The 15,103-nt window shown below is 52.6% G+C and overlaps 4 protein-coding genes across 4 annotated transcripts; 3 read left to right on the forward strand and 1 right to left on the reverse strand.

Moving 5' to 3' along the window:
- Positions 1-590: 590 nt before the first annotated feature.
- Positions 591-1,656, reverse strand: T310_1180 (RNA processing protein Emg1; the record flags this gene model as incomplete). Its single annotated transcript, XM_013475979.1, has 3 exons — positions 591-1,067; positions 1,141-1,544; positions 1,614-1,656. The coding sequence occupies 3 exons, from the start codon at positions 1,654-1,656 to the stop codon at positions 591-593; spliced, it is 924 nt and encodes a 307-aa protein (XP_013331433.1).
- Positions 1,657-4,600: 2,944 nt separating this feature from the next.
- On the forward strand, positions 4,601-7,912 carry T310_1181 (uncharacterized protein; the record flags this gene model as incomplete). Its single annotated transcript, XM_013475980.1, has 3 exons — positions 4,601-5,754; positions 6,183-6,316; positions 6,384-7,912. The coding sequence occupies 3 exons, from the start codon at positions 4,601-4,603 to the stop codon at positions 7,910-7,912; spliced, it is 2,817 nt and encodes a 938-aa protein (XP_013331434.1).
- Positions 7,913-9,089: 1,177 nt separating this feature from the next.
- On the forward strand, positions 9,090-10,139 carry T310_1182 (uncharacterized protein; the record flags this gene model as incomplete). Its single annotated transcript, XM_013475981.1, has 2 exons — positions 9,090-9,160; positions 9,245-10,139. The coding sequence occupies 2 exons, from the start codon at positions 9,090-9,092 to the stop codon at positions 10,137-10,139; spliced, it is 966 nt and encodes a 321-aa protein (XP_013331435.1).
- A 1,323-nt stretch (positions 10,140-11,462) lies between these two features.
- On the forward strand, positions 11,463-13,921 carry T310_1183 (Eukaryotic translation initiation factor subunit eIF2A; the record flags this gene model as incomplete). The annotated part of the gene is made up of 6 exons (XM_013475982.1): positions 11,463-11,487; positions 11,568-11,637; positions 11,700-11,771; positions 11,838-12,270; positions 12,332-12,560; positions 12,618-13,921. 6 exons carry the CDS (start codon positions 11,463-11,465, stop codon positions 13,919-13,921), a joined length of 2,133 nt encoding a protein of 710 aa, XP_013331436.1.
- Between the last annotated feature and the right edge of the window lie 1,182 nt (positions 13,922-15,103).

Raw genomic sequence — 15,103 nt, forward strand, 5'->3', positions numbered from 1 at the left:
ATCATGTAGTCTTGAGAGAACCCAGCAAACCGCGTCCACCCCAGAACTGAACGCCAACTCCACCCCAACGCCAAAGCCAGTTGCCAGAATCCGCTGTCTGTCTCTTCCCAGGTCGACCAGTCCAGGATCACGCACAGAACACGGTGGAGCAAGTTGAAGTGACTCCACAAAAGTCAAGCACGGGCACAATTCACAGAGAAAAACCTGAAATCGGAACCCGCCTCGAGGCTGTTGAACCTGCACGTTTTTGGTCGCAAAAAAACAGGACCAGATCCAACCAGATCCCTCAACGCATATATAGCCGCCACTCCCGGTGAGGCCGTTCCCAGAAAGAACCCGTGTCCAAGATATCGTGATCGCAGCTATCGGATCGGTGCTCTTCTGAGACTGCTTCCAAGTTGTTCTTCCGTTAAGAATACATGTACAGAAAATAAGGCAAAAAGGACATAACCAGGGAAGGAGACTTTTTTGTTTCAGATCATTAGCCGAGGCTGTGCTCGAGCTCGCGGTTAGTGAAACAGGTGTCGTCAGGAAACTCATTACCTCGTGCGCCGCGTCTTGAGACGGGGCTGAGACGCTATTCCAAAGCGTCAAACAATGTCCCACGCCTCTTCAGCAGCGTGACAGAATTTGCTACAGGCCACACTGGCACTCAGGCTATAGTTGCTGATACTGATCGTGTCGTCCTTGTACTCGTCCGCAAAGTTGTCCTTTCCCTTGGCCATGGCACCCACGAACACGCAGATGCTCTCTCGAGGTCCCAGGGACTCAATGTAGTCCCGGACTCGGACCACGGGTGCGTCGAAACTTAGCGTTACTTTGCGGCAGTTCGGTGGCAGATGGTCGGTGATGGGGTTTTTGATGACCTTCAACAGCTTCTCATTCGAGTTGGTGGATCGGATGGAGAGCCGATGAAGCAGCTGGACCATCAAACCGGCGAACCGCTTGAATGTACGAGGAATCCGGACCGTCGGGCTCACTTCGATCAGAACGCCCTTGGCGGTTTGGATATAGATCTGGAGCTTTCCGGCCTTGTTGATCGGGGAGTCGAGCAGGGTGAGGAGGCACTAGAAGTCAGACAAGCAAAGGTAAGCGCGAGAGAAATCACACGAGGCGCAAATGCGAAAAGGCTTATCAAACCTGGTGGGTGATGTCTGGTCGGGCCTCGCTGATGTCTCGGCCCATCTTACGCATGACACCAATGTGCTCGTCGCTGTTGAGAAGCGAGTACTTCTCTTCCCGACCGTTTCGACCCCCATGCGACGACTTGTACGTTTCCAGACTGGCATTTGATAGCACGACAATCAACCGCTTTGTGTCCTTGTCATGGGCGGGAATTGGCGTATGCTGTTCCGCGACGAGCTGCGGCAGCTCTGGAGGAGGGCATGACTGGGTCCCTGCAAGCCACGGGTGGTTACTCATCTCTGCATTGGGGACGGCTGAAATGCGCGACGGGAAAGAAGAGGGGCATTGGTTATGTGGGAAAGATCTGGAGGAGAGACAAAAGGATCGGGAGCAGAAAGCAGCGGTGAAATGCGGCACCGCTGATAGGCGAAAGAGACATGCAGTGAGGGAGAGCAATCGCAACCTGCAAAAGTCAATTCAACACTTACTTGGCCTCTTCCTCTTACCAGATTTCTCAGTGGAATTCGACATGATTTTGCAGTATTCTAGTGCAAGGATTCAACGGGGGTTCGTCGCAGCAGAGACTGGCTGGGTCACTGAATTTTTTTCTTTAGTGGGGGCGCTCAAACACAAAAAAATGAGCGGCAGAGGTGTGTTTGAGGATGCGGTGGCGAGGACCGTTTTGCAATTAAAGAGAAGGCGGCAACAGGACGAAACAGCGATCGAGAGACCAAAAGAAGGGAGAAGTTAACGCCAAAAGCACGAGGGAGAGGTAATGAAGAGAGAAAGCGTTGGGGGATGGAGTCGCATCAGAGGCTGGAGGGGGCCGTTAAAACTCCGCCAAGCGTTCTGTCGAGACTCGGGTCTCCGCTGGGCTATCTCCCTTGGGAAATGGTCGCGCACGCCGACGGGGCCTCCTCGTGTGCCATGTGGGATGCTGATCCGGACGCTGCCTTGCTTTTTATGGCAAGAGACGACCGGGCTAAGCAGGGACTATTCGCCTGGATTCTGTTTCTTCTGTTGATGCTGCTGTTGTTGTGGCTGGCGCAGTTATCCTAACGGACTGGCTCGAACTGATCCGTAATTTCACTCTCGAGAATCATCTCGAAAGTCGCCAGTATTATGGATGTCTATCTGTAATGTAGGTGCTATCACGATTACTGTGCAACTGGACTGGCTGAAGGACCATAGTATGTCGCGAGTCACCGCCTGACTTGGAGCTGGTCAAGGCTCTTCTTGGTGCGGAGGTGTCACCGCGGGATGTGAGCACGGAGTACTATTCGAAGCTCCAAATGCAGCTATGCATGACTCCACCACTGTGCGACAGTCCATGCTTTTTTGGTACGTCCATGCATTGACAGAAAGAAATACTTGGGCATTATCCCAGTAATTGTGCTTTGAGGCGGCCGGGTTATTGCGAAGTAACCACGACTCCCCTACCGTACAGTTCTGGCGTGGTAGCTGTGTCAAGTGCCTTCAGACCCGTGATCCCATTCTTCCACACTACGATGGGCACTCCACGACAGGAGCTCTGCCTAAGTAGCCTTTGATTATCGTGTACGACGAGAATCGACAATCAGGCGAGCTTGCTTTGTCTCAGAGAGTCTCAGAGAGAGAACGGCTCAGGAGCCAGGCATGAACAAGTGGCTAATGATGCTGAACGCTACGCCTGTAAGAAGTCATCTTCGAGAAAGTACGGCTAGGAATGCTTCCTCCTATCCTAATCTGCTGGTCCTTTAGGCAGCTTAATTACTCGGCCCAGTTGATCTCAACCTACGTGTAGATACTCGCAGAACTGTTCAAGAAATCTTTCTGACATATTCTGGATAGCTTGTAGGTCCATAAGGTGTCGTTCAGCCCATATAAGCGACGGTCTTTGGTCAAGAAGACTGGGAAACATTCTCAAGGGATCCTTGGATATCGAGTCCAGAACTTTATATGCCTTCAAAGCTGGGGATAAATCGCATCAGAACCTCGTCGACGTGTGTTGACCACCAGGCTTCCATTCCATCCAGTATTAGAATATTTCACGTAGCATTAGCAACTCTGACTTTTGGACCTTGCTCGAATGTAAAATCGTCCTTGACTACCTCTTTCGTGACAGTGAGTCCATTCTATTCATTGCGGACAATGTCACGGTGTGGCCATGACCAAACACATCAGATAGCTATGAGAACTCTTCACTTACGACATCCCTGCAGATAACAGTCATGTCTCATGATACGGCTCATCAATACGAGCCGGCTCAACGCATCCCTCAGCCTGGGGGTTGCAAGCTCCAACAGAAGGCAACAGATCTAGAAGCAAAGCGACATAATTGCTTTTCGTCTGCAACCAATCAAAGTGACGTTCGATTGAGACCACGGTTGTATCGTAGAGAGCTACGTCCCTTCCAAGGACTGCAAATTCACAGAGGAGAGGACTAGAAGACGTGACAGACTACTGCTTCGGAATGCTACATCTCAAAGCACAGTATGTCTTGACGCTGTGGGCAAGACATATGACGTGTTAGCCAAGGCAGCGATCTACAGCGGATGACTGTACAGGGTGAAGCAGACGCATAGGTACCTCTGTACAACGTAGTCGATGTCGTGTGGCTCGCAGCCCACGATGCTCTGGGGAAGGAGGCAGGAGCTGCGAATCCAACGCGGCTGGCGAAACAGTCGCAGGACCAGTCAGGAGGCTGGCCAGCGCCAACTGGGGAAGATTAGTCGCCGAGCCAGAGGCAAGGGAGTACGATAACCCTGCTAGGCTGATCTTCGATTCCAACAGTCAGGCTGCACTGTCAATCTGGCATGCCCGGTGGCCAGTAGCGAGGGGGGCGAGGCGTCCAGAAGGCTCCCGTCCCGCCGGGGTTGCTCCCAGTGGACGTTACAGCCCAACCACCTGGGTTGGCAGTCCCAAGCAGCGCAGCCTGAGAGATAAAAGCGCTGCGGTGGAAGCATCCTGCCTGGGCGAGACAATGACGGCCTTGAATGCCCGTCTGCTTCGAGTCCGCGGCGGACGGCGTCTCACACTCGGCCCAAGGTCAGCAGATTTGCAGCGGCGGTCAGATCCTCGATCCTCTTCGTCGGAGAGCCAATCGCACGGACAAGGTGAGCAACCAGCCCGGCTAGCCTGCACGAGGCATTTTGATGGACGGGGCTGGCAATAATTGTCGCCAGTAAGTGACGCGCGCACGGCACTGGGCGGCTGGTGACGTTTCGCTGGCAGCAGCAATATGACCGAATCGGGAATAGCCCTCGGCGCGTCCCCGTTCTTATTGAACCAGCGTATCCAGCAGATCCGCCCGTGCTACAAAAGTAAACAGTATTCTTCTCGCAGTCTTTGAGCAAGACGCCCATGCTCGCCAGTGCTTGATTCTGGGATCCTAGGGAGATGCCGTGGACGGTGACCAATTCATTCAAACGGTAAGACTCCTCGCGACGCGCCCTCCGTCGTGCTCAGCCCTCCGCTAACCGCCTTAAGGGGCCTCATGAAAACATACGGGAGACCGGTCCGGCGCGTCTTTGACGATGACTTCCATCCGGCTGCGAAGAAACGACGCGTCCAGGAGGCGGACGACTCGGACGATGCCGAAACCAATCTTCAGTACGCCATCCGCGAGTCTTCCGCCGCGATTATGTCGAGTCCGTCGCGTCGCACCTCCGTCATCTACTCCGAGGAGACGCAGGACGATGATCTCTCAACGCCACCCTCGTCGCCACCCCGTCTCACCCCTCCGCCAGTCAATACGCGAAAACCAACGTTCTCCTTTCTAAAACGCAAGCGGTCATCGACAAAAGACCCAAGCAATGGGTCGCCGTTGACCGAAGTCAATTCCAACAGCGTGCGCTCTTCGGCAGACCCGCCGAAGAAGTCGCAGAAACACCAGCAGCAGCCTGTGTTGAAGCAACTGCAGATCGATGCAGGCGCCACGGTTCGACGGAGTTGTTCATCCTGCGGGATGGAGTATGTGACGTCCAATGCCGAAGATGTTGAACTGCATCGCAAGTTCCACGACAGGAATTCGACGGGCATTGACCTGGGGAAGGCCTTCGTGAAGGCAAACGCGTCTCGTTGGGTCTACGAAGCCACGCGTTTCGACGAAGGCTACGTCGTGATCGTGGACCGAAAAAGCTCTCCTGCTGCAAGGAACCAGGCAAAGAAGGTTCTCGAGGTCGTCAACAAGGAACTCTCATCTCCTGATATCGATGATGCTGTCTTATGGAGCCAGACAGAGCCTCCAAAGCGCCTGAGGAAGAATGGAAAGAAGGAAGAGACGGATCGATACAAGGTGTTTCTACATATGAAGGAAAGCAGATGTGTGGGCTTGTGTCTCGCCGAACGGATATGGGAGGCGAAACCGGTGAAGCTCGAGCCTCCAAACGGCCGGACAGATCAGAGATCACAGAGCTCTTCCATCACCGTGCAAGATGAATCTCACCCGGCCATCGTCGGCGTCTCGCGCATATGGACGTCCGGTTCCTCTCGTCGGAAAGGAATCGCGATGGATCTGCTGGATTGCGTGATGAGTAATTTCATCTACGGATTGGATATACCCAAAGAGCAGATTGCCTTTTCCCAGCCGACAGAGAGCGGGTTACGATTGGCAGAAGCGTTCTTCGGGACTGACGAGCCGTGGCATGTGTATACCGAAAGCTAGTATCTCAGAAAGATTATTATAAGTTGGATCTCATAAGGGCTTTTTTTGGGTTAGAATCGGGGGAGGGTAAAGTCGATGGGACTGGGTTTTCTCTTTGTGGACCTCTGAGTTCGCCGTTAATGGCGGTTTGTATGTAATTGTATCATAAGTTATTTTAGTGCTTCCAGTCCATTTGGAATGGGATAGTGGCCAAGTTGTTTCAAAGACAAAGTTGGCATCAGTCATGTTGGGCTGTATTTTCAAATCGTCTTTGTCGCGCGGGTGGACAAGGGCGACTGAGCTGAATTGCCGAAAGCGGCGGTGCGCGAGCAACTTCTCGCCGCAGCTCAGCAAGCTTGCAACTTATCCTGCCGTTTTCTTATCTCCAACCCACCGACCCCTTTGCCCCGCTCTCATGCTCGGACCTGCGCAGGTGCTCTGCGATGTCTGGATCAAATCCTTTCCGCCGTAGCAAGTCGATAGCAAAGGACGAGTCCTTCCCGCCTCCTCCGAGCGGCCACGCGGTACCACACGGGACGACCACAGCTTCCCCAAGGATTGTCGATGGTGTGTGTTCATCGTCCTCTGGGCAATGAGTTATCTATATTCATGTGATCCGTATTAACTGCTGCAGATCATGAAGCCCACTCCTCGTCTCGCCCTAAGACAGTGCGCATCGCGTCCCCTCCAGTCCCTTCCTCGCCTACCGAGTCCATATCATACTTCCCCAAGGTTCCTTCGATAGCATTCGGAGCCCATCGCGGCTCACCACCGCCAGAGAGCTACGATTTTGCGTCTTCAGATGATTCTGCGTCCAACCCATTCAATCCGGATTCATCCGCGAGCGACCATGATGATGGGGAGTTTGAGATCACAAACCCCGCGAGACAGAACGCTATATCGTCAGGGATTCCCTCTGACAGCAATGATCGCCGGGCTATGGGCACAGGGAATGGGACATCATTGAGCTCTCCAGACTCGCAGCGGGCAGTTCCAATTGAACCGAACTATCCGTCGAATGCTGAGGCGAAATCAAGCGGGAAGCCCAAAGCTGCTCTTGACGTGGATGCGTTTACTCGACTACTTTTAACGGGTGATCCCGGGAAGCAACCGGAGACGACGACATCTAACAGACCCGGTGAACGGTCTCACTTTGATTCCGGACTTGCCAGTGACAATAGCAGTATCAGCAATGCTGACACCACGGCCGGATCTCGACCGTCCACCGAGTCTCGTCCTCGCACGTCGCACGAGACGCCGACATCAGAGGCAGAAGAGATGCGTTCAGATTCACATAGGCAATCCATCTCTGGGGAGAAGAAGTCGAAGCCTCCGCCACCCAAGACTCGCCATGGCAAGTTGATCAACCCCAATAGTTCGTCTCCGGCGTCTACCACCCAGCCCGCTGAAGCACCTCCACCATCCCGTGTTTCTCATCGACAGAGTTCACCGTCGGAAACTTCAGGTTCACTATCTTCTGAGCCTCGCTATTCAGTACCCTCGCCGCCGTCGGCGAAGTCTTCCAACATATCTGATGATGCTGGGACGACGGAGTCTTCTTCGCTCAAGAGGGCTCCGTCCCAGTCAAAGAGACCACCCACCCCGCCACTGACCCGCCGGCACAGTAGCAAGGCTGCTTCGCGAGACAAACCTCGTCAGATATCGTTGCCCTCTGGAGGACTGGGGTCGCAGGCAACCGGCCCAACGAGTCCTAGCCTCAAGACCCCACCACCACCACCGTCACGACGTCACGATAGGCCTCTAAATACTCTCCATTCAGAAGCATCTTCCCAACTGAAGTCTCCTCCTTCACAGGATCCTTCGACCCCGTCGAGTCTTCCACCGAGCGAAGATTCCGCAACGGGAGTGGCATCACCACCCTCCCGGAACCCATCGGTCAAACGAACACCGTCTGGTTCTACGACGAATGGATCCAATATGCCGCCGCCTCCCCCTCCTCCACGGCGCATCCGAGCCTCGAGCAAGAGCAGCACGGGCAGTGCGAATCCTACATCGGCGCAGCCTGACCGGGATGAGGAACGAGGTGATGACATATGGCCTCGTCCGTCGAATGCGGAAGACATCCTGGCAGATCTATCCCGACTTCAGAAGGAGGTCGATGATCTTCGGGGCCGCTATGAGAGCCGCCTGGCTAGTCATTAACGATTTACGAGTGGACGCCTTTTTTCAAAAATACCCATTGGAAAACACCACTTGCTCCATCAGAGGTGTATTTGATTTCATTGTTTTCATTTTGTTTATATATTTTTGGGAGGGCATGTCATCGTCCCGATAGAAGGGATCGGCATCTCATCGATGTGGATTACCAGATTCCAAAGGACCAACTTGGTCGCACCACTGGTTACGACAGGATACGGAATGAAGAAGCCCGGCACATATGCTCACAGGCAATAAATGGTATATAAATATAGTATGCATAGCACGCTGAGTTGAAGTATGAGGAATACCAGATAGATCTTGCTGCTAAGACCGGAATCCAGAACATAGCTCTCCGCCTGTGGAACAGCTTCAGAAGGCTAATGCAGGCTTGTAACTTTGTCCTCTCCGTAGTGGATTATTGCCCGTGTCTGGAGCTGGCAAACGTGGATGGCGAACGTGTAACGTGTCTCAGTCACAATGGCAAAGAGTTGGCGATAGATCACACAATTGACCATCGTTCTCGTTCTTTGTCTGCGTGCTGAGTGCTGTGCTGCCTGCGTCAACGACTGCTGGGCCATGACGTCGGCCGGCCGCTGCCATTCGCTGCCCGATTAGTCGATGAGCTGACCGCGATCTCTCTCTCTCCCCCAGCGATCGCGAACCCCACCGGCTCACCACTAGTTGCAAGTTGCAGCCTGCATGCTGCTCGGACGTCCTGCATACCTACTTACATTCGAGGCCTTGTTGATGGCAGCGCGCGAATTGATAGGAAACAGCCTTTTTCTCCAGAAACACGCCCCTCTCCATCCATCTAACTCTGGCGTCCAGCTCTCCGTCTCCCGATTCCCGCAAGTGACTGACCCAGTCCAGTCGACCTATTCAATAACCGGCCAGTAGCCGATCGAGTCTACATACAGTGCCGTCTTTTTTGATTCTTAAGGCATCGCCTCGAGGGCGTCTGTGTCGCGTCATATTTTTCTTTCCTAGATTGGAAGCACTTCCATTCCAGGTGCGCTGGCTGGGCAGCCAAAGCATTCCGAATCGGGTGCTCTTGGACGACCAAGACCCAGGTTTCTATCTCGCTTCAATCAATCGCCTTCCTCTGCCTGCGGACACTGTCTCTTGTACAGTACCTGTGTTTTTCATACAGGAATAACGGCAGCAGATGTCGGGCGGCAGAATGTCCACTCCTACTCTGATCAACCTGCCACCTCCACCGTCTGACCCTGTCACTCCTTCTGACATGGGCCCGTAAGATGCCATTTCATTATCTCCTTTTTCTACTGTGAAGTCATGTTCGTGGCGACGCTGACAGGTCTATTCAACCAATTCCAGAGGCACCCCAAACTCTGGCACGACTTCGTTGTCTGCATTGTCGACGACCGCGATCAAAGACGGCCACCAAGGCCAAACTCACTCGCATAGCCGCCATGCGCACCACTCTTCCACTGGGTCTGCGTCATCGACCACGATCCTGGATGCAGAGCGCGCCGATCGCATTTCGCGTCTCGCTGGGCTGGAGCGCGTGGCTGCGGCTCGCGCTGGTGGCTCGCAGAATGCTGCTGCTGCTGCTGCTGCTGCTGCTGCTGCTGCTGCCGCTGCCACAAACCTACCCTACACTCCCGGATACTTTGATAACTTCCCGCATATTAAAGAGAGAAGCACGGTCGGAAGTGCCAGCGCCACAGGCAGTGTAGGTGGACGCACGACCTGGGCGAGTGCCAGTAGCGATGCGTTCGATCCAGACAAGATGAGCGAAGATCCTGACGACGGGGTCTCCAGTGTCGGCGGGATGAGCGACGAGGGCAATGCCAGCCTGGTCGGGTTTGGCGAAGGTGCCAGCAGCACCGTCAGCGGCCCTGTTTCCAGCGCCAGCATCGGCAGAGTGCCTTCAGCTGGCGGTCGCCCAGGATCCTTCGGCAGCCCGTCGACCAACAACAACCGGGCCAGCGCCGTGCCCTCATACCTGCAGTATGCCACCGGAAGTCCCATAAGCGGCGGCCAGCAGCGGCCTTCGTCACCATCGCCGATCGGGTCGAACACCCCGGAACCGTTCCAAGACGCGCGGATGATCGACGGCGTGACATATGACCCGGATATCATCGACACTACTGTTCGGCCCCCTCCTCATCTCGTTCCACTGCGAAGCCAGTCTTCTGGTGGAGAAAGTTCTGATCTCTCTGGGCAGATGGCTCAGAGTACGTCGATGGAGCAGGATTCGCTGAGGTAGGGGCCTGCGGAGTCACCAGTTGCCACTAGGGTCAGTCCTGCGATAGCCGATGGTGACGGGCATTCTCTTCTTGGTTTGTGTTTCTTATTATTGGAGGACTTCCTTTTTTTGTTCTGTTTTCATGGGTCACAGGCTTTGCTTTTCTTTATGGTATCCTTTGTGAATTCTCGCGTAGAGCTGTGGAGACTCACTGTCATATGATGGAACAGTACATAGTTAGGGAGGGTACTACTTTGGCGCAACTGGCCAGGAGCCATCGGATTCAAGGAACTACTACTTACTACTACTGTACGGAGTATTGTATTGTATTTTCTATTGTATTATTTTATTGCTAGGAAGGATTGTTGATGAATAATGATACCTGAGATGATGATAATGAATAAGTGATTGATGATGAATGACCATCCGAATGTCAAGCTGTTGAATCAGTCTGTATATTATATTCCTTGTCGAACTCGAACCTCGTATTGTGTTGACTTTTGTATATAGATGTTGACACCCGGCGGCCCATGGTTCAATCATTCATCGATTCAGGAGGAGATCGAGACAATGGACAATTGGTCTGGAGCCACGACAATAGCTCTTTTGCCACGAGCAGAAATTTCTACAACTATTGTCCTTGTATAAATTATATTTATTTTTATTTTATTTTATTTTACTCTATTTCATTTTATTTTAATTTTTGTTAAAAAAAAAGAATACAGTAGTTAAAGTAGCTGAGTTGCAGCCAAGCTCTCCCGCCGCCGCCGTTCTTCCGCCTCTGCAAAGCTCCGACTTTTTTTGCTCTCTTTCCTCTTCGCTGCCACCCGCTCGCCCTCTACGCCTCCGTCCGCTTTCCACCCTCCACCCTCCCTCCTCCCCCTCTTCTCGCGCTGAAGTCTTCCCGTCCATTGTTCGTTGCTGGCATTGACTTGTCAAGCACGGGGGATTCCAGGACCGAAGACGCCTTACCAGTTGTTCTGACCGCAAGCCTCCAGCAGCTTGTTTCGCGTGTGCGTGTGTGTGTATACACCTTTTTTTGTGCGCCGCTGCTACCTCCGAACCTCAGTTGGAGAAGAAGGAGAGAAGAAGTGATATTCCCTGTTGGTTGGGCGCATAGAAAAGAAAGAAAGAGGGGAAAGGACTGAGATTTTGCGTTGTTCACGCTAAACTTTTCTTTTCACTCTCTCGCACACATACACACACCTGTTGTCAGTCTGTGTTCTGGAGAGATATTGTCACATATACGGATTCTTCACCAACGCCGATCTTGCTATAATTTTTTTTCGAGATTTTTTCTTCGAAGAGTCCGCGTGCTGCTTTTCGCTGTGGCTTTGAATAGTCATGGCGCCTCCTACACAGATTGCTTGTGAGTTTTTTTCTACCGTTTCCTGCGTTCCATGCCAAGTCTCCGCCTGTTGTTGTGAGCTCGTTCCTGACTCGACGCAGTTCGAACCCTCAAGGAAATTGGCATACTGGATGCCGCTCCTGTATACCAGCCTGTGCCAGGGTTTGTGAGGTATGAATGTCCAGTCATGACGCTTTCCGCACGGATCTAGCTAATCTCGCCCTTTACAACAGGCCTGAAGGCAACCTCCGCTGCTGCGCTTATTCTCCATGCGGACGATATTTCGCATGGGCTTCTCCGGAGCGGTATGTCTGCTAATCGTGACTGTGGACCCGGGTGTGCGTGCGTCCTAACATATGGTTGTTTTCTAGTGTCACCATCGTCGATCCCTCCGACGGCCACGTCATCACCACGCTTCCCGCGGAGAACGTGTTCGAACTCGGCTTCTCGCCACTGGGCACGTACGTGATAACCTGGCAGCGGCCGTCCAAGGACGAGAATGGTGACGCCGTCAAGAACCTGAAGGTCTGGCGCGTTGAGGGGAGTGCTCAAGGAGGTGCCGGCGAGGGCGGCGACGAAAGCTCGATTGTGGGTCGTTTCGTCCAGAAGTCGCAAACGGGCTGGAACTTGCAGTACACGTCTGACGAGCGCTTCTGCGCCCGCGCCGTTACGAACGAGGTCCAGTTTTTCAAGAGTGACGACCTCTCGACCGTCTGGAACAAGCTACGTGTGGAGGGTGTGTCGGATTTTGCGCTCTCGCCCGGGAAGACTCACTCGATTGCCGTGTTTGTGCCTGAGCGGAAGGTTCGTCCTGCATCCGTCTGGTTTCAATGGTGGCAACGCGACTAATTTCTTCTCCGTGCAGGGACAACCGGCTGTGGTCAAGGTGTTCTTAATCCCTCAGTTCGGCACTCCAGTCTCTCAGAAGACCTTTTTCAAAGGCGACAAGGTCCAGCTGAAATGGAACAGGTCGGGCACGTCTCTGATTGTGCTCGCACAAACGGACGTCGACAAGTCCGGCAAGAGCTACTACGGAGAGACGACCCTTTATCTGCTGAGTGCGACGGGTGGATTTGACTCGAGAATCGATCTTGGTAAGTCTTGCTTGCGAGGCGCTCGCTTGGATGGTTGGTTTACTAACAGGTTACCAGACAAAGAGGGCCCAATCCACGACGTGACGTGGTCCCCCAACTCGAAAGAGTTTGGGGTGGTATATGGCTATATGCCTGCCAAAACCACGATTTTCAACCTTCGCGCTGTGGCAACACACAGCTTTCCTCTGGGGCCTCGCAACACGATTTTGTTTTCTCCCCATGGTCGCTTCGTTCTGGTTGCGGGCTTTGGCAACTTGGCCGGCCAGATGGATGTGTACGATCTGGAAAAGAACTACAACAAGGTCGCCACTATTGAGGCATCCAATGCCACTGTTTGCGAATGGTCGCCTGACGGAAAGCATATCCTCACTGCTACGACGAGTCCCCGGCTGAGAGTTGACAACGGGGTGCGAATCTGGCATGTCAGTGGCAACCTGATGTACAATGAGGACATGAACGAGCTCTACCAGGTTTGCTGGCGACCTCAGAGCACCACTCAGCACCCTCTCGGGGACCCATTCAACCCCGTTCCAGCACCCCATTCCTCTGCTGTCGAGTACCTCGCCAAGAAGAAGACGCCCTCGAAGCCCGCAGGTGCTTACCGGCCACCTGGAGCTCGTGGACAAGTGACGCCATTGGCGTTTAAGAGAGAGGACGAAGGCGGTGCGGCTTTTGTGAGGGACGGGACGCCCTCCTCGGGTGCCGGCGCCACAAATGGGTTTAGTAAACCCCGGAGACAGGTGCCTGGCGCAGAGCCCGCCGAGTATGTGCCTCCGGGAGCTGCTCCCGGAGGTGGGGTGGCTCTGCCACCCGGTGCTGAGCCGGAGGAGAAGCAGCTGTCCAAGTCGGCGGCGAAGAACAAGAAGAAGCGCGAGGCCAAGAAGGCGAGAGAGAATGCGGAGAAGAACGCCAACGCCAACGCCAGCGCCGCGGGTACGGAAGGTACCCCAGAGCTGACGCCTAGCCCTGAGCCTCGGGGCCATGAGCGTAGCCGCTCCAAGGGCAACAACCGAGGCCGGGCAGAAAGCAATGCCAACCGACCCAATGGGGCCCCAACGGGGCCTGCGCAAGGTAATAATAACAACAACAAGGCGAATGCCAAGCCTAACAACGGTGCAGCTGCACCCGTAACGGACGGAGCAACGGACAACACTCCTTCTGCCACGACAGGAGCGACAGGAGGGGCTGCCAGCACGCCGCAGGACAAGCGGATCCGCAGTCTCCTGAAGAAGATCCGCGCGATCGAGGAGCTGAAGATGCGGCTGGCAGCGGGCGAGAGGTTGGAAGACACGCAGATGAAGAAGATTCAGACGGAGGACGCGGTTCGCAAGGAGCTGGAAAGTTTGGGCTATAATGGGTAGACCCCGTCACCATTCCCTCTTTTGCCATTATTAATATAAATAGGCGGGGGGGAATCCCTCGGATTCAAGCAAGTGTCATGTTGAATAGCAAACACAAACACCAAAACCTGGAAATGAACCCTAGTTACCCTACCTAGCTAGGATCAGGAGGAACCCGCTCTCTGTCGTGAATCTGAATCTAGAAGATTTCCCCCAAAAAGAAGTACTCCGTACAGTCAGTACTGTACGTAAATATATATATATAGCTTTGCTACAGTACGTCGCAACAGCTTCCCATGTCGTGTAGTAATTCTATAAGAATACTTCATTGCCAGCAATGACACCCCTATACAAAGAACTATTAATCTGAACTTGATTGAGTTCACTGTACATACATACATATCTGGCCCTCTGAGAGCTACCTACCTAGGTACGTAGAGGTATACAGTACAGTACAGTACAGTACAGTGCAGTACGTAGGATGTTATTATTAAGTATTGCCCTTAGCTAATATAAAATAATTTATTATTATAATACCTATGCTAATATAATATGAAATTGAATACTAATATAATTAATCCCTGTTATTTATATGTAGAAAGTCTCTCTTTCTCTCTCTCTCTCAGGTATACCTAGACCAGGGATTTATTGTCTTTTTCGAGAGTGATATTACATGTAAGGCTTGTATGTAGGACTTACTGTATGTATGTACTGTACAAAGAGTTTTTTTTTGACCATTAGAGGGGTGTTTATAATAATAGCTACCTGGTAATATGTCAGACATATTGATTATCTAGCTAGCTAGTTACCTAACTACCTTCCTACGTTAGGCAGGTAAACAACTATTTATTTAGTGCGAGTATCAATCAGTCAGGGATGAACAAACGAACGAACGAATGAATGAATGGGCAAGTAATTAATTAAGGACTGACCTTATATACGAAGTATATAAGGTGAGTACCTATAAAAAATAAATGAAGTGAGCAGAATTCCCTGACTCATCCATCCAGCTCATCACTTCACCCGGAGTAAGCTAGCTGCTCGCAGAGATAAGATATTTTCCTTTTCTTTTTTTTTGATCTACGTAGGAAGATGCCTACGGTACATTACATATGGTATGGTATATAAATATAGTTTTTCTCTTACGTATATGTATATGTGTATGAATGTACCATTTCATATTGTCCTGCTTAAAAGCCATAT

This window comes from Rasamsonia emersonii, assembly GCF_000968595.1.
Source record: "Rasamsonia emersonii CBS 393.64 chromosome Unknown ctg1118621759978, whole genome shotgun sequence".
NCBI classification, from domain to species: Eukaryota; Fungi; Ascomycota; class Eurotiomycetes; order Eurotiales; family Trichocomaceae; genus Rasamsonia; species Rasamsonia emersonii.